The sequence below is a fragment of the Lethenteron reissneri genome, chromosome 7 (genome assembly GCF_015708825.2).
Source record: "Lethenteron reissneri isolate LAM-NWPU_2019-01 chromosome 7, ASM1570882v1, whole genome shotgun sequence".
Taxonomy (NCBI): domain Eukaryota; kingdom Metazoa; phylum Chordata; class Hyperoartia; order Petromyzontiformes; family Petromyzontidae; genus Lethenteron; species Lethenteron reissneri.
This window is the reverse complement of record NC_083785.1, coordinates 7,138,187-7,151,981: the sequence shown is the minus strand read 5'-3', so window position 1 is coordinate 7,151,981 and position 13,795 is coordinate 7,138,187. Positions and strand designations below refer to the sequence as shown.

Genomic DNA, 13,795 nt, shown 5'->3' with positions numbered 1-13,795 from the left:
TTATAAAATGTACGAAACGCAGTCATCAATAGCGTGATTGTGAAGAATATAACACCAAGAGATAATTATACAACAGCTTTCTCCACGTTAAATGTAACGTACATTTTTGTACAAATCCCATCAGCCCCACTGGGCATTGGGGGGGTCAATGCCAGCAAAACTCCCCACCGGTTTCAACATTCAGTTCCTCATCATCATCATCAGCAGCAGAGTGGAAGCCTGACTGCTGCTGATGAGACACTTGAATATGAAACCGGTTCGCAGTTCTTCTTGCACTCCCCAAGGGGGTCCCTTACACATATGGAGCCCGATTAGCATGCGGCCTCATTGCGTCATCGTCAACAGCTGTGCGATTACACCATTGGAACCTCATTTGCCAGTAAAAATATGATAATTGGTTTTTTACCCTTCTATCTGGCAACAAAACTGACACCTTTTTTTTAACATGACTCCTTGTAAAAAAAAGGTGTCAGTTTTGTTGCCAGATAGAAGGGTAAAAAAACAATTATCAGCTGTACGATTCTCTTGACCAATGAGCGAGGGGATTTGGGACCACGTGGGCAGCCTGGGCTGTTTTCGGTTTAAATGCCCCCTGGCCCATCTTAAGATTCCGAGTTTCAATGTTTTATGGTTTACAAATATTATTTATTTGTATTTTAAATGCATTATTTACTTACATAATACGTTCATTTGAAATAAAATAGTTATGTTATTTAAGTCCCAAATTTTCAGTCAAGGTCGGTGAAGTTGTCTACGATTTTGTAGTATAAATGGATATATATGATTTTAAATCAAGTAACACATTAGAGGTATATATATGGTATCTGGATGAGCGATGTTTACCTGCGAAGCCCATCAGGCCTTTCGGGGTGGATAAAGTAGTTATCACTTTGCTTAACTATGGAATGACTCGGCCCCGTCATGTCAACATGGACTTTCCACCACTAACCCAGGGCAAAAATCTGTAATGTTTTTTTCCCCACGTGGTTAACGCACAGATCAACACGCACTGCACAGTGGCGTGTGCGTGGCGTTCATTTGAAATCACTTAACATGTACAGCTCTTTTGTCAATCCACTGCTGGATGATGATTTATTATGAGACCATACCTCCCCACGATGGTCAGTGCGGGTTGTTTGCGGCTGGGGGAGCATAGAAGTACAGCACAGCAATGTTGCAGAACTACTTACCCCTCCTGCCCAGCACGGAGCCCCGCAAAAGACCTATGACAACCTCTTTGTGGTCAGCACAGTGGTCACCCACCCAAACACGACCCAGGCTCAACTCTGCTTAGCATCTGAGATCTGACCAAATCGGCCACATTCCTGGTGCTTTGGTGACAATAGGTCATTGTCCTTATGTGTAGTGTTTATGTAATAGCGTCATTATAACAGGATGTTAATATGTTCGTGTCATTTACTTAACCGGGAAAGCCTCACCGAGTCTCAAGATGCACTTTTGGGAGGTGCCTGCTACTTAGTAATGTTTGGCCGATATCTGTGATAACGATGAGAGAGTTGCGCTGCACGTGTGATGAAACCGCGATGGTGTTTGTCAATGTGGACTTTCTACGGTCCGCACAGAACGGGTTCATGAACCCAGCTGCTGTGCTGCCATCCGGCCACCACGTCGCAGCAGCCTCGCTGGTTTGAGAATTTTACGAATTCCTCCGTGATCCACCAACACTTGCAGATATATGTACACATAACAAAGATCTATATACAAAAATAGAGATAAATTGATGAAGGCGAGAGTACAACATGAAAGCAAACGTGGTGGAGCCGTGGAAGTGTGGTTCGTGCATTGCTTTCTGAACTCAGACGTCGGAGTTTGATTTCCGACAACGGCTAACATCAGTGGCGAGTGATGCATCAACCAGTCCTGCCCTCCCTTTCACCAGCCCAGCGTGGTGAAGCTCTTTTTTCAGAAGGGTCTCGTCACCATGACCCACACTGCATGGGGAGGCCTTCTTCAAACAATGGATAGATCATGGCTGTTGATTAGTTTAACACGTATCTCTATGAGTCTCTATGTATCATCTGTGTCTATATGTATCTCTATGGGTCATTAGCATCCATAATACCGTTTTTTGTGGGTTTGATCGCGTACATATAAATGTGTCGTTAAACCCTGAACGTGCCCCCCCCCCCCCAAAAAAAGTATTATTGCTGAGAGATGATGCAGTGAATTATAAAGTATTACTGACAAGGGAAATGGAACAAAAGTTGAGAAACAGGGAGAGATGCACGCTTACGCTCGGAATTACACCGAGACAGGAAGGAGAAACACGTGGGTTGCAGAACAAAACGCAAGCTAAAGAAATCACTCAAACTGTTAAGAAAAAAATGTAAATGTGCTTGGGCAGGACAAGTCAAAGTTCAAAGTTCATTTATTAGGTATAGCCCTGTGAGACATTCGGCTCTTGAATCGGGTGCAACCGCAACAAACAAAAAACAAAAACATGAACAAGAAAACATCTTAAAGTGACTATGTGCAAACAGAAAATCCAAGAAAAGACAGCAAAATATTGCAGAAAAATCACCGTACACCAACCCTGTGCAAATATCCCAGTGGGATTGTCGTGGATATAGAAGGGGCGATGGCTGATGGTCGAGGCGAATTACGACAAAGTGGTGGCCAAACGAGAGAACAAAGAGGACATTTAACACGTAGCAGGCTTTCGCGACCAATATTATTCATAATCAACGTTTTTGAGTTTAGATCGCGTTATTTATAAATGTGTCGTAACCCTCCACCACCCGACACGGCCAATCAGTAAAAAAGACAAATAGTTCACTATTTGTCTTTTGTCAACGTGACACTTTTTTTTACTGATTGGCCGTGTCGGGTGGTGGAGGGTTACGACACATTTATAAATAACGCGATCTAAACCCAAAAACGTTGATTATGAAAGAGGTCATTGACCGTGGAGACTGAGAAGCGATGAAATGAGCTCACGCACCAGGACGCGGTCGACTGTAGGCATCGCAGGGCCGAGGCTTTCATCCAGCAGTGGATAGACCATATCTCATGATGATGATTATAATGATGAAGGTATACCGGCAGTAACGTCAAACTTGTTTTGGTAGTAAAATTTCAATTTAAAGCTTTCGTGACTGCAGGGATTCATCTTCTTGGTTCTTTCGGTAAAGTCACGTAGAATGGTAATAATAAAATAATAAAAATAAAACAATAAAATAATTCTCACGACGTTTCGGCCACAACGCAAGTAGCCGTCCTCAGGTGGAGAACAGGTATGTCGAGAAGTCGAAACGTCGTGAGAATTATTTTATTATGTTTTATTTTTAGTATTTTATTATATCCATTCTACGTGACTTTACCGAAAGAACCAAGAAGTTGTTTTGGTAGTGTTTATTTAAATCGTTTCTTCATTGACCAATTTCTTAACCCCTGAAAATTGCCTGAAACATGATGAACCAATGGTGTATCATGTGCACGCAAAGATGATCTCATGTGTTTTTGTAACTATTGCAATGGCAAAGATTAAATATATTTCGACATGCATTACATTTATTCATGTCAACAATGCACAGTTTAAACGGTGAATCGGTAAGAGCTCAAGTAGCTGTCACGTGTCAGTGTTAATCCACTGCTGGATGAGTGAGTGCCACCCTCCTCGCGACACGCTGCATGTGGGTCGTGTGGGTTATTCGACCATACTTCACCATGCTGTAGTCAGTGCGGGTCGGTGGTAGGGACAGCAGACGTGGGAGCATAGAAGTACAGCACAGATTTGTTTTGCACCGTCCTTCACGTCGCTCTGAAGCCTATAGCACCTGCTGAACATATGGCGAATGTACATCCAGGCACTATCCAAACTCAAACCTGCTTAGGGTCTGAGATCTCATGAAATCGGGCACATTCCTATGATTATCCGTATAGGGTCCACAAGACTATCGCCGTTATGTGGAAATGCAAGTTTGTCTAAAAATAAATACTGAACCCTGCCATAAGAATGTGGAATGTCCACCACTGGCGCAGACCTTGTCAATAGGGGTGAGTGGTGGTGCCCGAGGTCCCACACCGCACGACGAACCAAGGTGCCTGAGATTTTGATTCCTTGATTTGAAGTTTTCGTGACTGCAGGGATCCATACTCTTTGGTTATTTCGGTAAAGTCACGTAGGTAATACCTACGTGACTTTACCGAAAGAACCAAAGAGTATTTTGATTCCTCACTTCGCCCAATGTCAGTGGCGAGTGACATCTGAACCTGGCCTGCCTTTATTGACCACCCTAGTGAAGTATAGTCACATAACCCCCCACCCACCCTCTCCCATTGTCAATACGGCAGACTTTCATCCAGTAGTGGATCGACAAAGGATTGTGGCTATTGCGCCGTACATTTACATCCCTAAATGACCTGTGAATTATGTAAATATTAGCCTCGGTTGTCATGCCACGTGGTAGTATAACACGTGTTAAACTGTATAACAGCTGACATAGGCAGGTAGGATGGAAACATCACAGTCAGTTAAGACTTTATCTGGTTAATAACGTCCTTCCAATGATTTCTCAGTTTGTACCCATCCTCTTGGTTAAAGTTGTGTCTGTGTTTATATATCTGGATGGCTTCATGAATAAATCTCTGAAGGTAGCCGGTAGGTTTGCAGAGTACCTCCGTCTTGGAAAAATCTATTTCGTGAGCCCACAGCGTTAAAACAATTGTTCTATTGAATATTTCAGATTTACTGCAATATACACCCGTCCTTGGACGGGCAAAAAAGCTAGTTCATAAATGTTTTTGGGTTAGTTTGCGTAAATATAAATGTGTCGTAACCCTCCACCACCCAACACAGCCAGTAAGGTTTGTCACGTGTGTTGGAGAGAGGGTTACGACACATTTATACGTACTCAATCTAACCCAAAAACCTTTATGGACATATGCCACTTATTTACCCAAGATAGCCTCACTGAGTCTCAATACTCTTTTTCAAGAGGGTGCTGCTACATTGGGATGCTTTGCCAACATCATTCAGGAAACCGGAGAACACTCAACCACGCAGATCGAGGGGGCAACACTCCACACAGATGGATTCTATATTGTCCTACGAGGTTGATTGAATCTTCATGACATTTTAAAAAAATCATACACGGCCGTGACGTCACTGTGGTGTCCTTATAATGTTAAATAATGTAATGCGTCACAGCTGTGTATTATAAAGATACGCATACTGCAGTAAAATAATATGGAACAAAGGCTGATTAACAGGGAGATATGCGCGTATGGTTAACTCATTTATTTAGAAACTGCTTTTTATTATTACACGATTTTATTTAACTCACTCTGTTGTTGTTGTCGTATCCTCAAATCTTGTAACTCAATTTTAACCCACTTCCCAATGTGGTATCTACTGCAAACTTGGTATACTTATGTCATACTGATGACAATACTATATTCTATCATTAAAAATAAAATAAAAACACTTTAAACCATCTTTTTTACATGTTATGTTTCGGCTTGGGTCTAATTGTCCACGCTCAACTAACGTTGGCTGTAAATCACCACGGCCCCTTACGTTATGGCAAGCTTCGGGCTGCTTCATAGGAGTCGTGGAGTTTTGCCATTACGAGTACGGTACATTTCATTAAAGCGTGTTTAAAAAAAAGTATTTTTAAATATTACTTATTGATGTTAAGTTTGTAGTCCCTCCCGCAGCGTGCTTGGCTACGTACGGTGCGAAAGAAGTTCAACAGACGTACACAACACACACAACAGTTAGAGACATAAGAAACATGGGACACGTCACGACGAGAAGTTATGTTGGCCAGTGGTCAAGAATAAATGACGGGGGGGGCGACAACCACGGAATGGAACGCGCCCAAGATCAGGACGTACCCATCGAGGAGATGGAGCAGCAAAAAAGAAACAGCTGATGTCGCTACGTTGGAATTGTTGTGTCACAGAGCCGTGAGAGGTGGTGACGGCTTGTCAAGGAATGTCTTCCTCCAGCAGTTGATTGATCACGACACACAACAGGAAGAGAGAGGGTGGGGACGTGTTCATTATTTCACACGAAATTTTTATTTTGGAAAAAAATAACCGAGAAAATCATTGGGGATGATGGGGGCGGGGTATTGGGCTCGAAATCGGCTGGCACAGATCACGAGACTGTGTAAACACTCACACACACACTCCTCTCCCCATCATCTCCTACACCTTGACACAAACACGCAGGACCCCCACCCACCCCCCGGACACATTTCAACGACTCACGTATGTACACGTGTAGCTTTAAGACTCCCCAAAATGCAACTTATGCCCTTGTATATATATACAACGCTGCCCCCTCCCCACACAAACCTACTCTGACAAGCGTGAATTATGGTAAAAAAAACACATGTCCGTCATGCAGCGTAGCACTCATCCAGCAGTGAATTGATGACAATGGCTGGAATTTATTTTTGTTATAAGCCAACCTCGACGTCGTGACGCTGCCGCAGGTGATAGAGGCTGCTACGCTGTGGGCAGCAGAGGGCAGTGCATCGAATTCCACTGTTGGTTTGTACTCTGCTCCCATGGGCTATGCTCTCCCCATACGCCTTTAAACGAGCTCCCACTGACCAGCAAGCATTAAGTATGACCAATATAAGCACCCACCTCCCCTCCCACACGACCCATCCCTGCGTGGGGAGGCCTTCATCCAGCAGTGGATTGATTTTTTTTAAAGGGCTGTACAGTAATACGTGCTGCGCTAAAAGCTCGTAGAGAATAAGAAACGCAACATACTGCACACACAACAGTATACAGTACTGTATCGCAAATACAGTACACGAATGTGTATAGTACACATATGGGTGGGCGACTCAAACCAATCATTCGACACTGGAGAGGGGGTCGATAAAATAAACACATTTTTATCATCGTAGTGGTTGTCCAAATGTAGCCGATTCCCGCCATTGGAATGTGGAATTTCCATACATTTAAGACCAACAAGAGATGCATTGGGTGCAGAGCGGTGGCGCAGTGATTAGCGTCACTCCCCGATGTACTTCGCAACATAAATCCCGAACCATCAGTGTCGAAGTCGACATCTGAACTGGATCAGAGCCGTCAAACCACCTCGGCCCTTTAAACCAAATCAGCCCTTTACTGACCATCCCGGCGAAGTCTAAAGTCAATCCCCACGATCGACTCGGCGTAAACATTTAACTCATCCAGCAGTGGATGGGCAAGGGGCTGTCGATATACAACAACACGTGTACTACACAAACTTGCCGGGGTAATCAAACATTGTAATCGACGCCAGGCGTCACAAACACCCCACTTTTAACTCTCGATCAACGCTACGTCAACAAATTACCGTATTCTCAGGATTACAGATCATCTCTAGGAATACAAATTTAAGATGCGTCCCAAACGTTGTGTCCCCGTTCTCACGAGTGAAATTACAAATCGAATTAAACACAAGTACCGGATTTACAAACTACAGAGGTGATGGTGGTGGATGAGTGGCAAGTACGTCTTATAATCGAGAGAATACGGCAGAAGCCATCCACGTCTCTTGCTCAATTGGCACATGTTTTAAGATATTTTAACCCCCCCCCCCAAATGTTGTATTCAAACGAGCAAATGTATAAATGGTCATTCTCACGACTTTTTGACCATCCCCCCCCCCACACCACCGCCGCCAACTATCCGCACGCGCGCGTAACGAAAATAGAAAACATTAGACGAAACATTACGACGAAAAACAAAGACACGCGTTCGTTTTAGGATTGCGACACTCCCGCGCCCAAATGTTCCTCCATCCCGTGGCTTCTGATCATCCATCCCGTGGCTTCTGATCACCTCTCCCACCCACAGAATCCCCAGGTCACCCTTACCACAAGGGGCCCTCTTGACCCACTGCCTCCACGAGTCCAGCGACCTTTTTTTCCGGCAGAAACTTGATCGGTCCATCGTCTCGTGTCTCGTCGCTCAGCAGCTGCGGGATGGTGGTGGTGGTGGTGGCATCGACGATTTTGGCCACGGTGACATCTAGATCTTGACCCATTGACCCATTGACCCATTGACCCCAACCCACGAACTACGCCATCTGGGCCTCTGTACCGAGTCCAGCCGTTGCCGTGAGCTGCACCAGCAACTCGTGCTGCCGGTTGAGTTTCGCGTTGTCGGCTCGCAGCCTCTGCAGTTCGTTCTCCAGCTGCACGATGCGATGGACTTCCGATGACCCCTGCTGGGTCCCGCAGGGGACGACCTGCCCGTGGGGCGAGGTCGAGCTGCTGTCGCTGTCGCTGGGACCCCCGTGTCCACCACCATCGTCACGTCCAGCGGCGAGATCTGCACCGTCTCCAAGATGCTCAGCGTGGCCGTCACCTCTACGGGCACCGCTTGCTTCTGCTCCACTGGCGACATCTCGCTGAAGACCATCGCCACCTCCATCAACACCACCAACACCTCCACCATCGCCACCATCACCACCACCACCACCAGGGGCATCCTCTCCATTCCCAGCTCCTCTGCCATCACGATCGCCACCACTGCCGTGACCTCCTCCATCAATACCACCCTCCCCCCCTTCATCTTCTTCCCCTCCCTCTCCACCACCACCACCTCCTCCTCCCCCTCCATCCTGCACGCCCTCCATACGCAGCCTCAGCAACGCGTTCTCCTCCTGCAGACGCGAGAGGCATTTCTCCAGCTCCAGGTACTCCTGCAGCAGCTCGCGTTTGCTCATCGCGTTCAGGCTCTCGGTGTGGTATCGCTCATACGTCTCGAAGAAATCCCTCAGCAAGAAGTCACCACCACCACCACCTCCTCCTCCATCCGAGGCTCCGCTGTGGGGAGCGTCGTCCCCACCTGCCCAGGTGCCTCCACCCTCGTCCCCAGAGCAGCCGTCACCGTCACTGCTGCTGCTGCTGCTGCCGATGACAGCGGCGGGTGCCTCTCCCGAACTTTCATCTTCCGTCTTGCAAGACGACGAGTTGCGGCGGCGTCGACGGCGATGGTAGCCACCGTGGTGGTGGTGGTGGTGGTGTCCGCGGCAGCCGGGCGGCGGCTTGAGGTCGGGCTCTCCGAGGTCGTGCTCCTCCATGAGGAACTGCGTGGTGTTGTAGGGGGCCACGGGGAAGCCCTTCGCCTCCATCTCGGCGCGGATGCGTGCGGCGCGACGCGCGTCTCTCTCCTCGAGTTGTCGCTTCTCGTCCCACGACAGCTTCGTGAAGGGCTTCCAGCGGCGTGCGCGCTTCTGTCGCGACGGTCTCCGGCGGTGTCGCTTGCCACCACCGCCTCCTCGGCCCTGCTGCTGATGATGCTGATGATGCTGCTGATGCTGCTTGGGTCCGGAATTTCGTCCAAAGTCTTGACCTTGGATTTCCAGCGGATTGGAGTCAACGGTGTGTGGATGCTGCTGATGAGCTTGCTGCTCATGCTGTTCAAATTCCTGCTGCTCATCCTGCGTTTCGCTTTGCTTGTGGCCATGCTGGTGCTCAAGCCGCTGCTGCTGCTGCTGCTGATGAGGATGTTGAAGTGCGCGTCGCTTGATCTGCTGACCATCTTCCAACGGATGCTGCCGTTGCTGGGACCTGTTCTTTAAATGCCTGCCCTCCACGTGCCGTCCGTCAACAACGATCGCCTGCACGGCTTGCAGCCCAGACTCGCCCCCTGCTGCTGCTGCTGTTACCGCTGTTACCGTCGCTGTTACGGTGGCGCCTACCGAGGCTCCCATTGCCCGGTGCCCCGAGGGCGCTTTGCCGCCCTCGGGGCAACGCGCATCCTCCTCTCGCCACGGAGCCGCTCGGCCGGGCGAACAAGCGTCGCCCATGACGGGCGGTTTTTGCTCGGGTCCGAGGCGTTTGTTTACAAAATGTCAACTCGGGGGACGAGCAAAGCGGTGGGTGCGTGGGGGGTTGTTGTTGTTGTGAGGGAGCTTTGGGAACGAGCACGGCCACGCTGAGCGACCCGAGGCGTGGCGGGTGGACACGCCTTCTGAGGGCGGCGCTGCGGACTGGGTCCTTTTATAGGCGAGCTCTGTATCCATCCGCCGCCTGCTCACTTTGGCGCAGTCCATTTGCACTCAATGCGCGGGGGGGGATTCTGCGAGATGGTTTCGGCGTTTGCAGCGGAGCGTTAACGGAAAAGTCGGCGCGTACCAACTGGCCTCAGTGATGTGGGGGTGGTGGGTGTCAAAGTTGATTTGCGGTGTGAATTGAGGCTGCGTTGGTACCTTTCAACCGTCTAGACGAGTAAACAAAGTTCACCAAATGTCTCATCACCCCAGCGCGGCGTGAGCGAAGTGTGGTCACAAACATAAATATGGGATCGCCGAAAAAAAACATTCATCCAGCAGTTGATTTGGGAACTTTTAATGTAAAAAAAATATGACAGTACCATCTTCTTAGGCTTTTTCGGTAAAGTCACGTAGGTAAAAAATATAAATAATAAAAGTAATAATAGAAATAAAATAATAAATCACGACGTTTCGGAGGCAACACAAGTCTCCGTCTTCAGGTGGGGCCGTCACAGCTAAAATGACTGCATCAAGTGAGGAAAAATTCCAAAAAACCAGCCCTTAAATACAAGCTCAGTACCGTCCTATTCTTTGGTTCTTTCGGTTAAGTCACGTCAAAAGATAAAATAATAAATTAAAATAAAAGCATATTACGACGTTTCGATTGCAACACAAGCAATCATCATCAGGCAAAAAAGAAAAAGCAACAAAAATCTAACTAGAAAACTATAGACAGACATACAAGCAGAAAGACATCACAAGGACACACAGAGAGAGGACACATATCGGCACAAAGAGAGGGGTCGTTTCTGTGACGGTCCCTTAAATATAGAGAGGGGGGCAAGGACCGTCACAGAAACGACCCCTCTCTTTGTGCCGATATGTGTCCTCTCTCTGTGTGTACTTGTGATGTCTATCTGCTTGTATGTCTGTCTATAGTTTTCTAGTTAGATTTTTGTTGCTTTTTCTTTTTTGCCTGATGATGATTGCTTGTGTTGCAATCGAAACGTCGTAATATGCTTTTATTTTAATTTATTATTTTATCTTTAGACGTGACTTAACCGAAAGAACCAAAGAATAATTCCTGCAGTCACGAAAGCTCCATAATTAAGACTCAGTACCGTCGTTTGGCATGTTCTACCCGCTGTTGAATGAGGGCCTCTTCACGCCGTTCTAAACCGGCCACGGTGCAGCGATGCCACAATCCGTCTGTAGGACCATCACATGATTTAGTTTGTGTTTCAGTCGCAGTCTTTCAAAGTTTATTTTGGTTTGACGAGATTATCTGAGTGCTTTCACATTCACGCTCGGTGTCTCCCTCCTTGGCTGCCATTCCGTGGCTAGTCTCGTCCAGGGCCCATCAATCCCCTTCCCCATCAACACCCTCCCCATCAACACCCACCCCATCAATACCTACCCCATCAACACCCTCCCCATCAACATCCACCCCATCAACACCCACCCCATCAACACCCACCCCATCAACACCCACCCCATCAACACCCACCCCATCAACACCCACCCCATCAACACCCACCCTATCAACACCTACCCCATCAACACCTACCCCATCAACACCCTCCCCATCAACACCCACCCCATTAACATCCACCCCATCAACACCCACCCCATCAACACTTACCCCATCAACACCCACCCCATCAACACCTACCCCATCAACACCCACCCCATCAACACCCACCCCATCAACACCCACCCCATCAACACCCACCCCATCAACACCCACCCCATCAACACCCACCCCATCAACACCCTCCCCATCAACACCCACCCCATTAACATCCACCCCATCAACACCCACCCCATCAACACCCACCCCATCAACACCCACCCCATCAACACCCACCCCATCAACACCCACCCCATCAACACCCACCCCATCAACACCTACCCCATCAACACCTACCCCATCAACACCCGCCCCATCAACACCTACCCCATCAGCACCCACCCCATCAACACCTACCCCATCAACACCCACCCCATCAACACCTACCCCATCAACACCCACCCCATCAACACCTACCCCATCAACACCCACTCCATCAACACCTACCCCATCAACACCCACCCCATCAACACCTACCCCATCAACACCCACCCCATCAACACCCACCCCATCAACACCTACCCCATCAACACCCACCCCATCAACACCCACCCCATCAACACCCACCCCATCAACACCCACCCCATCAACACCCACCCCATCAACACCTACCCCATCAACACCCACCCCATCAACACCTACCCCATCAACACCCTCCCCATCAACACCTACCCCATCAACACCTACCCCATCAACACCTACCCATCAACACCTACCCCATCAACACCTTCCCCATCAACACCTACCCCATCAACACCAATCATCTCCCTCTCTCATGCTTCTTTGCGCACTCTTCACGTTCATTCTCTTATCAAGAGTCCACGTTTTCGACCCACGTGGCATAGCAGGCAATATATAATGTACGTACAGGGTGGTCCCGATGTCTTGTGACTCCCACAATTAATTAACGCCTACAATTATTTCACCCATTTTTAAATGTACTTGAAATAAATGTTACGTTTGAGATAATTAAATGGGGGGGGGGGGGGGGGGGGTCACAAGACATCTGGAACACTCTGTACACTGATTGAAAACTTTCTGCTGATCGACAAAGCCAGTGTATCGCCCACCCATGTACACCCATGTGCATCGTACACCCATGAGGCGGAGTGATGTAATTAAGAAGCTGGCCCATTGTGTCAACTACCGCGCCGGGAGGTCGAACGGAGGCGACTTCCTCTGGAATAGAAATTCTAAACGTTGCTACCCGCTGCAACACGGCACTCCCTCGAAGCCGCCCGTGATGATAATAAACACATTCCTGCGGAGGGAGCTGGTAGGAACGTTGGGTTGCTCGGTCAATGGCCTGCAGGGTCAACGGCGGCGTGGTGTATTCCGCAAATATGCCCGACTGTGAGGGCGGGCACAAGCCGGCGTGAGAAGGTTAAACGTTGCGTTTTATAAGGGCACCACGGGGTGACCAGCCCCTCCCCACCCAGCCCCACCATTCCCACCCCCCACCCAGCCCCACCCTCCCCACCCAACCCCTCCCCAGCCTCCCCACCCAGCCCCTCCCCACCCAGCCCCTCCCCACCCCCCACCCAGCCCCCCCCACCCTCCCCACCCTCCCCACCCAGGCCCTCCCCACCCTCCCCACCCCACCCTCCCCACCCAGCCCCACCCTCCCCACCCAGCCCCTCCCCACTCTCCCCACCCAGCCCCACCCTCCCCACCCAGCCTCTCCCTGCACGACGAACGGACGGACACAATAATCCCCTGTGGGCTGGTGGAACCAGATGTTCCTACCAGTATAAGAGAGAAGCCTCGCCGAGTCTTGAAGACTCGAGTCATTCGAGAGCCGTGGAGTGTGCCGCTAAAGCCGATAGAAAGTTGGCGTTCCACCCCGACGGTTGCTAGTAAATCCACATGGTAAAACACACACACACAGATAAAGATGTCTGTAAAACTCTAAAGAACAATTACGTTCAACAGGTCCAGCGTATTCTTGTTAAAGCGAACGCTGGGCCGGTGCTAACGTCCTTTTCACAGCCCCGAGGCAATGGTGGAAACTCCACATTACTGTGACGGGGCCGAGTTCTGTCAACATACAGAACGAATATGCTGTAAGACTTGGCACAAACTGAAACCATAGTTTGTGTGTGATTAGTGATGGTTAATATGGGGAGGGGGCGGGGGGGTATTGGAGGGGGGATAGGGGGGGCGATGTACATTAGCCCCCCCCCCCACCACGT

The 13,795-nt window shown here is 49.0% G+C and overlaps 1 protein-coding gene across 1 annotated transcript; it reads right to left on the bottom strand.

Moving 5' to 3' along the window:
- Positions 1-6,008: 6,008 nt before the first annotated feature.
- On the bottom strand, positions 6,009-9,982 carry LOC133356916 (AT-rich interactive domain-containing protein 1B-like). The gene has a single exon (XM_061574617.1). It carries the CDS (start codon positions 9,785-9,787, stop codon positions 8,051-8,053), a length of 1,737 nt encoding a protein of 578 aa, XP_061430601.1. The 5' UTR covers positions 9,788-9,982; the 3' UTR covers positions 6,009-8,050.
- Between the last annotated feature and the right edge of the window lie 3,813 nt (positions 9,983-13,795).